Source organism: Coffea eugenioides, chromosome 5, assembly GCF_003713205.1.
Source record: "Coffea eugenioides isolate CCC68of chromosome 5, Ceug_1.0, whole genome shotgun sequence".
In the NCBI taxonomy this organism is placed as follows: Eukaryota; Viridiplantae; Streptophyta; class Magnoliopsida; order Gentianales; family Rubiaceae; genus Coffea; species Coffea eugenioides.
In genome coordinates, this window is record NC_040039.1 from 797704 (window position 1) to 814596 (window position 16893).

General features: G+C 41.3%; 1 protein-coding gene and 1 non-coding gene across 2 annotated transcripts; one reads left to right on the forward strand and one right to left on the reverse strand.

Moving 5' to 3' along the window:
* On the reverse strand, positions 1–107 carry LOC113772676. The gene has a single exon (XR_003468637.1). It is a non-coding gene; the product is annotated as a small nucleolar RNA R71 (small nucleolar RNA).
* Positions 108–4357: 4250 nt separating this feature from the next.
* On the forward strand, positions 4358–4837 carry LOC113770251. Its single transcript, XM_027314662.1, has 2 exons — positions 4358–4643; positions 4707–4837. The coding sequence occupies exons 1-2, from the start codon at positions 4358–4360 to the stop codon at positions 4835–4837; spliced, it is 417 nt and encodes a 138-aa protein (XP_027170463.1).
* The last annotated feature ends 12056 nt before the right edge of the window (positions 4838–16893 follow it).

Genomic DNA, 16893 nt, shown 5'->3' on the forward strand with positions numbered 1-16893 from the left:
AGTCTAAAGAAAGAAATTTGCGGTATCAAACAGCAGCCAAGGGAGTCGCTCTATGATTATTGGGAGCGATTCAAGAAGTTGTGCATCAAGTGCCCTGAGCACCAAATAAGTGAGCAGTTGCTCATACAATATTTTTACGAGGGGCTACTCTTCAGAGACAGGAGTATCATTGATGCTGCGAGTAGAGGGGTATTGGTGAACAAAACCCCTCGAGCAGCTTGGGAGCTAATTGAGGGAATGGCTGAGAATTCGCAACAGTTTGGTACAAGGGAGGATGTCCCGATACGCAACGTAAATGAGGTAGAGACATCCTCTATCCAGCAGCAGCTGACTGAGCTGTATTCTTTTGTTCAGCAACTGGCTGTAAGAAATGCATCTCAGGCTAAGGTGTGTGGGATTTGCACTGGTATGGGTCACTCTACGGAGATGTGCCCAATGATTCGAAAGGAAAGTGCAAAGTAAGTGAACATGGCAGGTCACGTGCCCGCGCTAAAGAAGCCCTATGACCCATATTTAAGTACCTATAATCCCGGTTCGAGGGACCATCCCAACCTCAGCTATGGAGGGAACAGGCAGTCTAACTTTGTACCGAATAGACAACAAGGGTACCAACAGCAGTACCAACCCCGACCACTTCGGCCATCGAGCTCAAGTCCGTCCATGGAAGAGATGATGAATCAATTACTTGCGAATCAACAAAAGACAGATTCAGACCTGCAAAGCATGAGGAGTCAACTGGGACAAGTGCAATCACTGTAAATTCAATTAAATCAAATGGCCATCGCGATCAACTGTTTGGAGTCCCAAGTCTAGGGTAAATTGCCGTCTCAGCCTGAATTGAATCCGAAGAACGTAAGAGCGATAACCCTAAGGAGCGGGAAGGAAATTCAGGGGTCTGAGCCTGTGATCGCTAAGGACAAGGATGAGGAAAAGATCGAAAATGAGCTTGAGAGGGAGGGCAGCAATGGTACAAATTCAAAGGTATTTTCAGACCCAATCATTACAGTTAAAACTAACTCGCTTCCTTTTCCTAGCAGGTTGGAGAAACTGAAGAAGCAGGATAAGGAGAAGGAGATCCTGGAGGTGTTCCGCAAGGTAGAGATCAATATCCCCCTGTTAGACGCAATCAAACAGGTGCCGAAGTAGGCAAAATTTTTGAGGGACTTATGCGTCAATCGAAGGAGGCTGAGGGGAGATGAAAGGGTCATTGTTGGGGAGAATGTGTCAGCGGTCCTGCAGAGAAAACTCCCACCGAAATGTGGGGACCCAGATATGTTTACTATCCCCTGTAGAATAGGCAATACTGTGATTAGGAAGGCCATGTTGGACTTAGAGGCATCAATTAATGTAATGCCTAAATCTATCTATGCTTCTCTGAACCTAGGTCCATTAAAAAAACCGAAATAATCATTCAATTAGCTGACCGAACTAATGCATATCCTAATGGGTTGGTTGAAGATGTGTTGGTAAAAATTAATGATTTGGTGTTTCCAACTGACTTTTATGTACTTGATATGGATGATGATCACTCCCCCGATCCCTCACCTTTGTTATTAGGTAGACCCTTTTTTAGTACAGCACAAACAAAAATTGATGTTAAAAAGGGTACCTTGTCAATGGAGTTTGATGAAAAAATTGTGCATTTTAATATCTTTGATACTATAAAATATCTCTCAAACTCTAACTTTAGCTCTATTTTTTCTGTGAGTGCTATTGATCCTGCGGTACAGGAAGTGTTTAAAACTGTTGGCAAGGATGACTTGGAGGTTACTTTAACCAAGCACCTCGAGTTGGAGACAACTCCTGAGGTGGAGTGGGTGAAGATTGGAAATACACAATAGGAGCATTACACTCATTGCCAATCACAACGAAAAGGTATAAAGTTTCACCCATTTTCATTCCTGAATCTCACCAAAAGGTATTACCATCTGTGGTGCAGGCACCTATGTTGGAGTTGAAACCCCTGCCGAAACACTTGAAATATGCGTATTTGGGGACAACGAAACACTACCGGTGATTATATCAGCTGTACTCTCGGAAACCCAAGAAGAGAAGCTGATACGAGTCCTTAGAGAGCATAAAGAGGCGATAGGGTGGACCATCGCTGACATCATGGGGATCAGCTCCGCCATTTGTATGCACTGGATTAGGTTGGAAGAGGATGTCAAACCCGTACGGCAAGCTCAACGGAGGCTCAACCCCCTCATGATGGAAGTGGTGAAGAAAGAAATTTTGAAACTGCTAGATGTGGGGATCATCTTTGCAATATCAGATAGCCCATGGGTGAGCCCGGTCCAGGTAATCCCAAAAAAGGCAGGAGTGACAGTGGAGGCCAACCAAACGGGTGAACTCGTGCCAGTGCGCAAACCCACTGGATAGAGGCAATGTATTGACTACCGTAGGCTGAACGCCGTCACCAAAAAGGACCATTTTCCTTTCCCTTTCATTGACCAAATGGTTGAACGTTTAGCTTGTAGGGTTTACTATTCTTTTTTGAATAGATTTTCAGGATATTTTCAGATAGCAATTGCACCGGAGGATCAAGAGAAGACGACTTTCACGTGCCCGTTCGGGACCTTCGCATATGGACGGATGCCATTTAAGTTGTGCAATGCACCTGCAACTTTTTAGAGATGTATGGTAAGTATCTTTTCTCAATATGTTGAGAAAATAATTGAGGTTTTCATGGACGATTTCAGTGTGTATGGTGATAGTTTTGATACATGTTTAGATAACCTGAGATTGATCTTGTTAAGATGTATAGAGACTAATCTCGTGCTTAATTAAAAAAATGTCATTTTATGGTTGAACATGGGATAGTTCTGGGTCATATTGTGTTTTCTAAAGGTATCGAGGTTGACAGGGCGAAAATAGATATTATATCTGCTTTATCTTACCCCGCGAGTGTGCGAGAGGTGCGCTCTTTTTTTGGACATGCAAGTTTTTATCGAAGGTTCATCAAGAATATTTCGAAGATTGGAGCCTCGTTATTCCAACTGTTACAAAAAGATGTGGCCTTCGAATTCGATGACAAGTGTGAGAGAGTCTTTGACAAGTTGAAGGAGCTATTGACCTTGCTACCAGTCATTCAACCCCCTGATTGGAGTTTGCCATTTGAGATCATGTGTGATGCCAGTGATCATGCTGTAGGGGCTGTATTGGGGCAAAGAGTAGAAAAGACAGCTCACATCATCCACTATGCGTCCCGAGCCTTAAATGGGGTCCAATTGAATTAGTCCACCACTGAGAAGGAGTTTCTCGCTGTTATTTTCGTCTTAGAAAAGTTTAGGCCATATTTATTGGGTGTTAAAGTTATTGTATTTTCTGATCATGCAGCTCTAAGGTACCTAATGACCAAAAAAGATGCGAAACCGAGGCTCATAAGGTGGATATTGCTCCTGCAAGAGTTTGACCTGGAGATAAGGGATAAAAGAGACTCAGAGAATCTAGTAACCGACCATTTGAGTCGCATACCAGTTGGAGAAGAGAACGAGCCATTGAAGGACGCATTCCCTAAAGAGCATTAAATTCTCAATTGCCTTGGTATGCTGATCTAATTAACTACTTGGTAACTGGTAATTTTCCTGCAGGTTAGCCAAAATCGAAGAGGGACAAATTGAAGAGCGACGCCAAATATTTCATCTGGGATGACCCATACTTGTGGAAGAGATGTGCTGACCAGGTGATGAGACGGTGTGTAAGTGAAACTGAATTTCAGTCAATTTTGAGTTTTTATCATACTTTTGCCTGTGGAGGTCATTTTGGATCCAAGAGAACTGCTCATAAGGTATTAGAAAGTGAATTTTATTGGCTTTCATTGTTTAAGGATGCTTATGTGTTTTGTAAGTCGTGTGATCGCTGTCAAATGGTAGGTAATATAACCTGTAGAGATCATATGCCCCAAGTCCCGTTGATTTTCGTCAAAATTTTTGATGTCTGGGGTATCGATTCCATGGGGCCTTTTCCAACTTCATTTGGTTATATATATATATTGTTGGCAGTCGATTATGTGTCTTAATGGATGGAGGCTAAGACCACTCGGACTAAGAATTCGAAAGTAGTTGCAGATTTTATCAGGTCTAATATTTTTGTGCGTTTTGGGATGCCAAGAGCAATTGTTAGTGACAGAGGGACCCATTTCTACAATAAAACCATAACTGCGTTATTTCGCAAGTATGATGTACTCCACGGGGTCTCAACGTCGTACCACCCTCAAACAAATGGTCAAGCGAAGGTATCAAATCGGAAAATTAAATCCATCTTAGAGAAAGTGGTGCGACCCGATAGGAAGGACTGGAGTCAATGATTGGAAGACGCACTTTGGACCTATCGAACGGCGTACAAAACCCCCATAGGGATGTCACCATACAGATTGGTATTTGGGAAGCTGTATCACCTTTCAGTGGAGTTCGAGCACAAAGTTTTTTGGGCGATTAAACAATGTAATATGAACCTAGAAGAGGGCGGTGCCCAACGGAAGTTGGATTTGCAAGAATTGGAGGAGATCCAGAATGAAACCTACGAGAATGCACTAATTTATAAGGAAAGGAGTCGGGCATTTCATGACCAACAAATCTCTAGAAAAACATTTGAAGTTGGTCAGAAGGTTGTCCTGTATCAATCCAAGCTCAAGCTCTTCCCAGGTAAGCTACGCTCCCGTTGGATTGGACCTTTCATTGTTACTCACGTATTTTCCTATGGTGCAGTTGAGATCCAGAGTGGTAAGACAGACAACAAGTTTGTGGTGAATGGACACCGTCTCAAACATTATTACGAAGGTTTTTCAAGTGGGGAAGTGGAGACGATACGTCTAGATGCACCGCCGTGCACCAATTAAGGATGCCTTGCCACGTCTAGCCAAAGACGTTAAAAAAATGCACTCATTGGGAGGCAACCCAATTTCTTTTAGTTGTTTGTTCGGTTGTGTTTGATGGTTTAAATATGTTTTCCTTGAATTTGACTGATTTCTGGCTTCAATTTTCATTTTTTTGATGATTTGTAGGTGTCTCTCTGATTTGACGCACCCGCATCATGTCGTACAGAGAACTCACGGTCAGAAGGGTTCTTGCCCTCATGACACGCCCGCGTCATATCATATGGAGAGCTCACGGTCAGAAGGGTTCTTGTCCTTTTGACACGCCCACGTAACGTTCACGGGAAAGGTAAGTATTCAAAAAAAAAAAAACTGAATAACTCAAGAACGGTTATCGATTTTTTTTTATTAACCTCTAATTTTAAATTTTGAAAATAAAATTTATCCATATAGCAAAAAAAATTATAATATAAAATCAAATAAATAAATAAACAAATTATTATAAAAAAGTATTATAAAAAAAATTTTCCGTTTAAACCGTGGATTGGACTTTCAATTTCAAACTTTAATTTAAAAGAAAAAAGAAAAAAACACTTTTTCTTTCCTTCTTTCTTTCTCTCTTCCCATTTTCTTCCTTTCTTCTCCGCTGTTTCCCTTCCCTCTGTCGACCGAGAGCTTGTGCGCTGCAGCTGCTCTCCAACCACGCGTGCGCCACTAGCCGCTGCCGCGCGACCCCACAGAACTCCACCATCGCTCTCTTCGCGTCGCCGCCGCTGCTGAAGTTCCCACGTCGGCCACCAGCTAACCTACGCCATTGCTGCGCGCCGTCGCTACTCTGCGCGCCTCCCTCACAGTCGGCTTCCCCCTCTGCTTCGCTTGAAACGTCGCCACCCAAGCGTCACAGCCGACGCCGCCAGCTCCCTTTTCTCTCTCTCTCTCTGTCCGCCTGCCCGCTGCTCACTCCACCCTAGCTCAACTCCACCGCACGCCACTCTCGCGTTAAGCTCCACTTCGCCGAACGCTAGAGCTCCGACCAGCGGCTCCTATCCTCTTCTCTCTCTATCTCTCTATCCACCACCAGTTTCTCTCCACCCAGCTCTCCCACGCCGTGCTCTCTTTCTTCCTTTTTTCCTCATCCGTCGCCGGCAGGCCACGGTCGGCCACCTCTCCTTGCCGCGCGTTCTCCCTTTCTCGCACGCTCCGCCTCTCCGCTTCACAGCCACCTGAGAGCCACGAATGCTGCTGCCCAGCAGCTACGCGCCTTGTCTCCCTCTCTCTGATCCGCCACACCCATCCTCTCGCGTGCTCCACCTACCCTAGCCACGGCATCCATCGTGCCATCGCTGGCCGTGTCTCCATCTTCTTTGGTCCTGTCCGCCGCCAATCTGTCGCCCACAGTCTTGACCGTTGCACCTTGCCATCGTCACGGTGTAGGTATTCCCCACTTCGCCCTTGATTGGCTTATGAAATTTCAGGTGCATTAGCTACTTTTGAAATCAACTGTGCTCCGTTCTGCTGCTTTATTATTGAGTAACCTGAGGTCGTTTATGGGGATTTAATTGGGTCTCGACTGCTTTGGACAGCTATTCAAACTTTAGTGGGGTTATATCTACGGTTGTTTGTTGGATTGGGAAGCTTCTATGCCATTTGCATTACTTATTCAAGTTGGGTGCATCTAATTGAATTGCTGGGGAATATTCTGACCATTGCTTTCATTTGCTGAGTTCGTTGAGATTTCTTTTGGGATTTTGGTTGAATTAATTCTGATATTGCCTATTGAATTGGGAGTCTGTGCTGCTTGATTTGCTTGTTGAGGTTGGTAGCATTTTGTTCATGGCTGGGGACATTTGTTCAACTTTTGGGGTGGAATTGTTTAGTTTTTGGGTGGGCTGGAATTTTACAATTGTCTGTGATAATTGGAAGGAATCTCGGCCAGTGTTGTGCTTGTTGAATTTTTGGTTGAGTTAATTTGGCAACTGCATTCCTTGTTGGCATTAGTAGTTTTTAATCGAGTTTTTGAGAACATCTTGGTTGCTGTTTTAAATTGCTGAATTGGAAAGGCTCTATCTGTGCTTTTACTCTACTCAATTATGCGAGTTGCTGCCCCAATTGACTTTCTGTTGGGCATTGGGTATTCTTATTTGCTGGTGGTTGAGTACATATTCGGGGACTACTACTTTGCTGTTGCTCTGCCCCTGCCACTTGCTCCGTGTGTTAGAAACTCTATGTTTGGGTTCTTGTTGGTTTGAATTGACTGTTACAGGACATGGTGAGACCCAAATCGTCTTCTAGGTCTAGGGCCTCTCAGTCTCAACCTCCACCTCAATCCTCCATTCCTGTGAATGCACCTTCCACCCAACCCTCCTTTTCTAGTGTTCGAACTCGCTTGGGTAGAGATAGGGGTATTCATGTGAATGCCTCCGCTCACTTTGGGGGGCATTTGAATTTCACTTGACCCGCCGATCAGCAGAGATACGCTAAGGTCTGTGAGAGGCGTATCATATCCTGCAAATGTTGTGAGAAACTTGCTATGATGGGCCTAGGTATACGAGAGGAGGTCGAGCAGATGTTTACAGCCATCGGGTGGCGCCTTTATCTCGAAATCTTTTGTCCCGCATTTGTCGAGTTGATTCGGGAATTTTACTCCACTTTCGAGTTTGAGTTGCCTACAAGGTACACCGTTGAGACCCTAAATGTCATCCATTTCTGTCTCATGGGTCAGGAGTTCAATTTCTCTATTACCCAATTTAATCTGGTATTTAGATTCATTACTCCGGAGTATGCCGAAACTAGGGAGTACGCTGAGAGTGCCTGTGATTATGTCCAGCCATTCCTCTCTTCCTACCACGACATTTGGAGGGACATGTCTGTCGACAGGCACAACTATGACCCTTCTAGATCTAGGAGCTCCTTTCTCCAGGATTCTAGTGCTCGTCATGTTCAGCACTTTCTAGCCTACAGCTACTTGGATCGAAAGAACAGCTCTAGTATACTTTTTCGACCCGAGTTCTTCTTCATTTGGTGTATGAAGAACAATGTCAAGGTGAATCTAGGGTGTTGGTTGGCATCGCAGTTCCAGACCGTTTTGGCCAAGAAGAACAAACCTTTGATCCTCGGGTTTTACATTACACACTTGGCAGTACAGTTGGGGGTTCTCAATCTACAGGATCACGACCTTCACTTGGCATTTGAAATGGAATTTTAGGGTACGGAGTGCTTGGAGAAGATGGGAGTTCTCGAGTATGTCGACGGTGTCTACCGATTCACTGACCCGGGACCGCTTCGCGTCCCCCCATGATCCTCTTTTGCCCGTTCTTCCACTGCTGAGGGTGACCCCGACCCGTCTACCTCCGTCCCGCCTCCTCTAACCCCAGGGGCTGCTGAATGGCAACAACTCCGGGAGCAGGTTCAGAATCTCGAAACTCGTATGCTCAACATCGACGCCAATGTGGCTGACATGGCGCAGAATTTGGCGCAATTTATGCATCATGCGGGTCTCGCTCCTCCATGCCCGCCTCGCCCACCACTTTGACCTGATTTCAGGGAAGTTCTGTTGCCCTTTCTTCCACTTTTAATGTTTATTTGCTACATTGGGGACAATGTGTCTTTTAGGTGTGGGGGGGATCAGTAGTGTTTCTAGTTTTTAGTTTTTAGTAGTTTTAGTTTTTAGGTATTTTTTCTTTATTTTTTTTTTAGTTTGGCATTTGTCTAGTTTTCGTTACTTTTTTGTCATTCATCTGTCTAGCTCTCCTATGACTGTCAAAGTTTGATGTTGGTTTGTTGCCTCTAACTTCACTGTTGCCAAGTTTTAGTAATAAAATGTATCAAGTTAATGTGGTTGAATCCAAAAACATTTCTTTCGTGAATATCGGTGATTGCTTAATTCTTTTGATTTCTTTGTTAACTTTTCTAGGCATAGGGAATGATTGTTGGTATTTTCATGTGAATTGGTCCAATATCAACTTTAGTTCTCCATATTTGAAGAAATGAGGCTAGCGGCTACTATTTTTGTTTTATTTTGCTATGTTATTTTGAGTTATTGTGTTATCTGGCTGTGAAATAAAGTTGACTGTACTCCGCTAGTCATTACTACTGAGTAACTGGGGGGTCTTCACCAAAAATGTCGATTCTCGCGTCAAAAAGTAGTAATTGTTACGAGTACGTGGTCGTATAGCGATAGAAGCTAAGTAACCGGGCCCTTTCACCTAAAAAATGTTGGAGTTCGCGTCAAAAGACTCTAATTGCTAGAGACTAAGTCTTTTGTGCTATTGAAAAAAATAGAAAAAAATAGAAAACGTGAAAAAAAAGAAGTGAAAGTTGTGTTAGTATGTGATAGAAGTCAGCTTGGCGATTTATGAATTTAATGTTGAGATTTTAGTTAGTATTTGGACCATTTGCTGATAAATGTTGTGCGCCATTCCTTTTTCTTAGATTAGTTAACTTGGAATTGAAGGATTTTGTGGTTTAGAATCTAATCGGGGTGATGTTTCCCGAATTTTCATCACTGATACTTGATATATTGATAGGTTGCGATTTTATGATTTATTTTATTATTAATTTCCCCTATTACCTGACCTGATGTGGATTAATTATTAGATTCTATTCATTTTTCATAATTTGCATTTATTTCAGGGAGTAGAACGAAAATACCACAACCAATGCCAATTTGACAGTCATCGGGAAAGAATTCAAATAGAAGACATTCAAGGGCATTTTTGGAACAAATAGATGTGAGCACTTTTTGGCAATTTTGCCGAAGACAGCAAGGAAAAAGAACCAAAGGGCTGAAGTCTTCTTGGGGATTGCATGGGCCGCCGCCGCACAGGAGCCAAGCTTTTGAGTAGCTAGGTATTAGATAGAAAGAAGAGTGCAGAGAACAAGCACTATAAAAAGCTTAGCCTTGGACTTTTCCTATCATCTTGAGTTTCTTTTCTTTTCTTTTCGGTAGGAGTAGACAAGGGATGAGTTAAATCCCTTTGTCTAGTCAAGGAACAACGGAGGCTTTGATTCACCTAAAAATTGTGAGATCGATTTAATTTTATCTTTTTCTTTTATTTATTGGTATTCGCATATCCCTTGATTGCAGTATTTATGATTATTTAATTATTTGATTATCTTGGATCCGGATAATTGGTTAACTTGATAATCTATTGTCAATTAGGGTATTAAATCCGTAATTGTTTAATTGCCTTAAATTAGTGATAACTGGCATGATTAGATTTGTGTCAGGGGGATACGCGGGCTAATCTGAAATAACCCTGGTAGTGCGTTATTTGGTTAGAATAGGGCTCCTCTAATACGTAAGGCAATTGGGGAATTAAATCTTACGGGCGTACCTAGGATTATTTCCTAATTAGAGTAGTGATTAACGGGCGTACCTTAGTAACCGACACAGTAAGGAGGGGTTGACTGACATCGCTTGTTTGACAGTTATAACCTATTTATCAGTAAATAATTGGAATTGCCTTTGCATCGATGATCAATTAGGTGAACCATTGCTGAAATTATTTCTTGGCTAGACCTCTAGTTATCATTAATTTGACTTTTGCAAATTGTTATTTAATTCTTAGTAGTTTCTTGGATTTTATTTGCATTTATTTGATTGTCACCTTTAACACAAAAACACCCCCTGATTACTGTGAATTTGAAAAGAAATAAGTTATCCCCAATTCCCGTGGATTCGACCCTACTTACCACTATCTATAGAAATTAACTTTAGTTGAGTAGGTTTTTATTATTGCACAGGCTGACAACCTGTCAATTTTTGGCGCCGTTGCCGGGGACTGGTGCCAGATTAATTTGTTTCTTTTTGAGTTCATCTTGTTTTCATTTTTTAAATTTATTTTTCTCTTTTTTTTTATTTTATCTAGTTTATGGCTGCTAACATTCCGTATTTTGATGATAGACTGGACTTTATTCCTGAATGGGGTTATGAGACTCGTGTTTTTCCTAATGATCAATGGGCTGTTGCAAATTGTGGAACTTATTTTGCCTCAAGTTATTCAACCGATACATGCTCCGCATTTCAAGATAATCTAAGTGCTCCAATTGATATTTTTGGAGATTTTCCAACTCGATTTCAAACGTGGTATGATTCTTACCCAAACAGGTATGATCAAGGATGGTGGAATAATTTCAATTTTAATTATGCGACAGGGCCAATGGATTTTCAACAGCAAGAGTCTCAACAACCATCATCTACATCAGGTATGTCTCTTGAAGAAATGATTGAATTATTCGCTACTAATACATATCGATTTCATCAGGGGACACAAGCGAGCATTAGGAACCTGGCGGATCAAATACATCTATTGACATCCAGGATAGCGCGATTAGCTTCTCACCTTGAAGAATTGCCCTCACAAACCAATATCCACCTTGAAGAAGATGAGAGTACAATTATCCAGCCAAATGACATGGAACTGCAAGAGTTTCAAGGAAACGGATCTAAAGATGCAGTTGAAAAGGAAGCTGAAGTGCGAGAAATGAGGCCCCAGTTTCAACTCGTCCAACTGAATGAATCCAATGAACAATCTCCAAATGCGGTTGACATCTCCTCAAGTCTTTAATCAATATTCTCCTAACTCTTATTCTTCAATTCCTGTTAATGAAATTGACTTTATTATACAAAAAAATTTTGAATTTCATGACAGGTATAAATTAAGAATAGCGATGGCAAGATATCTTGGATCAATAAATGCACGTGAAGAGGGAGTGAATGGAGAATTCGAACTATCGTTGACGTGTTTGGTGCCATTTACTAGTCCATTGAAATCCGTAACTCGTATGCCCAAGGATTACTCTATTTACGAGGCTTATCAGGACTATATAGAGGATGAAGCATTAAGACGAGCCACAAGATTTTATCCTCCATGAACAAAATATGATAATGTCTAGCCAAAGATGTTAAAGAAAGGCGCTCATTGGGAGGCAACCCAATTTCTTTTAGTTATTTGTTCATTTTTGTTTGTTAGTTTAAATATGTTTTTTCTTGAATTTGACTGATTTATGGCTTCAATTTTCATTTTTGATGATTCATAGGTATCTCTCTGAAATGACGCGCCCGCGTTATGATGTATGAAGAGTTCACGGTCAGAATCGTCAGAAGGGGTTCTTGCCCTCATGACGTGCCCGCGTCATGACGTATGAAGAGTTCACGATCAGATTCGTCAAAAGGGTTGTTACCCTCCTGATGTGCCCGCGTCATGATGTATGAGGAGTTCACGGTCAGATTCGTCAAAAAGGGTTCTTACCCTCTTGACGTGCCCTCATCAAGTAACCTGGAATGCTCCAGATTTCGTGCCTTCATGACGTCCCCGCGTCACGTTCGCGGGAAAGGTAAGTATTCTAAACTCGAGAATAGTTTTCGATTTCCAGTTAATCCCTAATTTTGAATTTCGAAAATAGGTTATGTTATTACTAAAAAATAAATAAAAATTAGAAAAAAATTAAAAATTTCTTTTTCTTTCCCTTTAGTTATAACCTGTGTTTCCAAAATTAAAATTTCAAAAAAGAACTACTTCTTTTCCTTTTTCCTTTTCTTCTTTTCTTTCTTTCTTTCTTTCTTTCTTTTTCTTTCTTCCTCCTTTCTTTCCCTTTTCTTCCTCGCTGCCCTGCTTCTCTTTTCTTTTATTTCTTCTTTCGGCTGAACCTCCATCCACCGCAACCCACATTGCGTTCGCCACCTTCCTCACTCTCACCCTCGCACACGACCACCGCGCGATCATCGAATGGCAGCCCAGCTCGCCGCTGCCGCCCGAAGCTCGCAGCAGCCCACGGCCGAGCCCATCTCCCTACCGCGCGCCTCCACTAGCTCACGCAACCTCCACCAGCTCTCCCTCTCTCCTCTGCCTTGCCGTGTCCAGCGCCGCGAGCTACCCAGCGCTGCCGTGCGCCGCCTTCTCCCCACCTAGCTCGCCGTCGCCAACTACCGGACGGCGCTGCCCAGGCCATCCACAGCCACAGCCGTGCCTCCCGCTCTCCCGCCGCCTCCAAGCCCCACCACGCTGCGATTGCCCTCCACAGCCTCTCCACTTGGCTTCCCTCACGCGTGACTTTAGCTCCAATTCACTAGCTCCACTAGCCCTCCTTCGCACGCTGGCTGCCGCCGCCGTTGTACGCCATCTCCTACCGTGCATCACCACCTGTCAAAATTGACAGGTGGAGGTATTGACTTTCTACCCTTGTTTTAGTATTTTTCCTGAACCTTCAAGTGCTGGGTTTTGTGCCTTTTCGTGGGTTTCTTGACGGATACACGTAGGAGGTGATTTGGGCATTTTCGGAACCCTTTTCGTGGGTTTCCTGCTCCATTTGGGGGTATTTTCTGGTATTGATTACATTGTTGACTATTGTTTGGGTTTTCACTACTTGAGGTTTCTATTGCATCTGGGGGATCAAATTTGACGGCTCTTCTGCCAGTTCATGTGCTTGGGGTATCTGGGTTGATTTGGGAGTTATTTGTAAATTGATTCTCATTTTGATTTCTTCTAATTTCTGGTACTGTATGGTGTCTAGAACATAGTCTCAATGATTTGGGTTGCCTGTTTGAATTGTTTCTTACCTGTGCGTGCATCAGTGGTACTGGTTGGGATATTTTGACTAGCATTTGTTATTTCTATTTGATTGGCTACCTGATTGGAAATTGAGTGCTTGTCATTGTGTGGCTATTAACAAATTTCTAAACTGCTTTTGCTGGAATTGCCGATTTTGAGTTGAGAAATTAACTGTCCAATTGGAGACATTTATTGAGATTTTGGGATGGGCAAGTTTTGTCATCTTTTATGCAGAAATTTGGTGGCATTTATGCAGCACACCGGAATTCCTCCTTAATTTCCGCCTAACCCTCCACTGTTTTGACGACTCCAGGGAAATACCGTTACCCTTCTCCTTCCTTTTACTGTTAGTTTATCACATTGAGGGCAATGTGTGATTTAGGTGTGGGGGGAGCAAATGGGGGGTGCTAGCGTTTCTAGTTTTTAGATGTTTTTCTTTTATTTATTTATTTTTCTCATATTTTTCTTTCTTTCTTTCTTTCATTTTAGTTTGTTATTTGGCCATCTTTCGTGCATTTCCTTTCTTTCTTTTTAGTGATTAGCTCACATGTGCATGCCAAGGTTTGATGTTGGATTGTTGTCCCTATTTCTACTTTTGCCAAGTTTTAATAATAAAAAATGTATCGAGTTAATGTGGTTGAATCCAAGAGCATTTCTTTGGTGAATATCAGTGATTATGTAGCTCTTCTAATTTTTGGTTAACTTTTCTAGGCATAGGGAATGATTGTTGGCATTTTCATGTGAATTGGTTCAATGATTAACTTTAGTTCTCCATGTTTGAAAAATGAGGCTAGCTGATGCAAATTTTCTTTTAGTTTTTTTGTTATATTGAGTTTTTGTGTTATTTAGCTGAGAATAAGAGTTGACTGTACTTCGTTAGCCTTTACTATCGGGTAACCGGGGATCTTCACCAAAAGTGTCGATTCTCGCGTAAAAAAGTAGTAATTGCTATGAGTACGTGGTCACGTGGCGATAGAAGTTGAGTAACCGAGCTCTTTCATCTGACAAATGTCAGAGTTCGCGTCAAAATGCTCCAATGGCCAGAGTCTAAGTCTTGTGTTACTATTAAAAAAAAAGAAAAAAAACAGGAAAATAGGAAAATATGAAAAAAGAGAGTGAAGGTTGTGTTAGTGTGTGATATAAGTCAGCTTGCCAAATTATGGATTTAATGTTGAGATTTTGGTTAATAGTTGGACCATTTGCTGATAAATGTTAAGCGGTCATTCCTTCTTCTTAGATTAGTTAACTTGGAATTGAAGGAGTTTGTGATTTAGAAACTAACCGGAGTGATGTTTCTTAGATCTTGATCATTGAGAATGCTGGTGTTGAAGGCCAATTTTCCTTCACCACAAGTAGCAAGGTTGCATAACTGCAATAGAGGATCATAATCTAAAGGTGAAGGACCATTTACGAACTAACAATCAAGTACTAGATCAGCCTCCCTGATGCCACAAGTAACAAAATCTGTGGAAGCAAGGGCAAGAAAACCAGAACTCTTTGGAACCAAAGACGAATTAAAGTTCCCCAAACTTTCAACTCCGTGATCATCTTCTCGAATCCCACAAAAATGTTTTTCTCCAACTACCACCGAAACGAAGCGAATCTAGTAGAATGCCAAAAGAATCCTTATTAACAAAATCTGTGGAAGCAAGGGCAAGAAAACCAGAACTCTTTGGAACCAAAGACGAATTAAAGTTCCCCAAACTTTCAACTCCGTGATCATCTTCTCGAATCCCACAAAAATGTTTTTCTCCAACTACCACCGAAACGAAGCGAATCTAGTAGAATGCCAAAAGAATCCTTATTACCCAACAAATGTCTCCCTGATTTGCCCCTTTCTTTTGTCTTGGGAATTGCATGAGCACTCAGATCTGGCGTATTTAACGACTAAATCTAACGGAATGACCTTGAGTCTTAACTTTATATATTTCAATGATCAAAACCAAACTTTTAATAGTTCAGTGACCAAAACTCGACGATTGCAAAAGTTTAGTGACCATTTGAATAATTTGGTCTTCATAAAATCCTTGCCTTGTGTGTTTAAAACTACTAATCATTATGCATTCTATTACCTTCAAAGGAATTAAATCATAGTGTGGTAATTCCGTTAACCAACCTAGCAAATATCTCCATCCACAAGTTCACCAGAGGCGATTCTTCGCTAGTATTCTACAAGGGGCCCTGCTCCATCTATTTCTGTAGTTGAACCAAAATAATCCAATAAACAACAAAAACTAAAGCTTCATGTCCATTAAAAATGCCACTAGAAGAATTGCGAACCATAAATCACCAATAAGGTATCAACCTCCATTAGCTACTCTTGCAGCATCAGCATGCAAACCTCTGGAGAACATGTAAGATGGATGGTAACATCTGCAAATATCTGCATATCGGTGTAGACTTTAGGTTGCCTTTCACTCGTATTGACCCAAAAATGCTGTCTTTTTGGAAATCCGATACAGTATCTGCTCTGTACCGAGAGGCTGATTTGAATTGCTTGATGGACCTTTGAACTGCTCTTATCTCCAAATCAGAACTCAAGTAAAGCAAAAAGGGGATAGCTGCCAATCCAGTTTTGCCAAGGAAAGAGAAAAAAACCCCTGAATTTCACCTCAGAGCTAAATCAAGTTGCTGTGAGAGAAATGATACGTTGCAATCAGAATATTCCCATTTTAAAGGATCATAAAAAGACAGACTTTTGACTGTAGCATCTACTTTACTCAATAAAAAAACAGCATTTCCCTACCATGAAGTTCAAAAACATTAATCCATCAAGTAACACTACCATTGTGCAAAAACCATCGACTTCAATCATTAACCACTCATAATGGGCACAAAGAAATCTCAGATTCTTCAGACAATAAAACAGAAAGAATATTGAAAGCATCAACAATCTCATCGTCCCTATTAACATATTACATCCAATATCAAATTAGAGGCTGAAAAAGACAAGAATCACGTCTTTTGCACACAATCCTCCCTGGTCAAAAAGATTGAAGAGATTAGGAGAAAAGGTCAAGGAACACACCTGATTAGATAAAATGAGCAAAACCCAGGTGTAAAAACCTATGAAGTCAAAGACTGGATTATTGTTAGGCTTTTTAAAAAAATAATGCACCTTCTTGTAAATTGGATTTCATCTACAAATTTTTCTAAGGCTTGTACATAAAATTAACAAAATTGATTAAGCGTATTTTAGGTATTAGGTATACCCTCAAATATAGAACATTACACTGCTCTGCCATTTTAGGTATTAGGTAGATGTGATGCGACCGAATGTACCATCGGTAGCTTCCAAATGACCAAGGGTGTTTTATGGGAGATTAGTGATATTACAAAGAGTGAGATTATTACAAACGTGTATATAGTTTTACCAAGGGTGTTTTATCAAAATAGTTTATTAATGATTAAAACTTAGTACCTTAGTTAGTAAGTACTCGTAATATACTTGTATAATACATGATTATATATATAATTTAAAATTTTTTGTATTTACATATTTTAAAATATTATGTGAAAAATATTTTG

Bases quoted from the DNA above. Each gene is read 5' to 3' on its own strand.
- LOC113770251 (XM_027314662.1), top strand. From the start codon at position 4,358: ATGTCACCATACAGATTGGTATTTGGGAAGCTGTATCACCTTTCAGTG. The intron at 4,644-4,706 runs GTAAGCTACGCT...CCTATGGTGCAG, and splicing joins CAAGCTCAAGCTCTTCCCAG to TTGAGATCCAGAGTGGTAAG.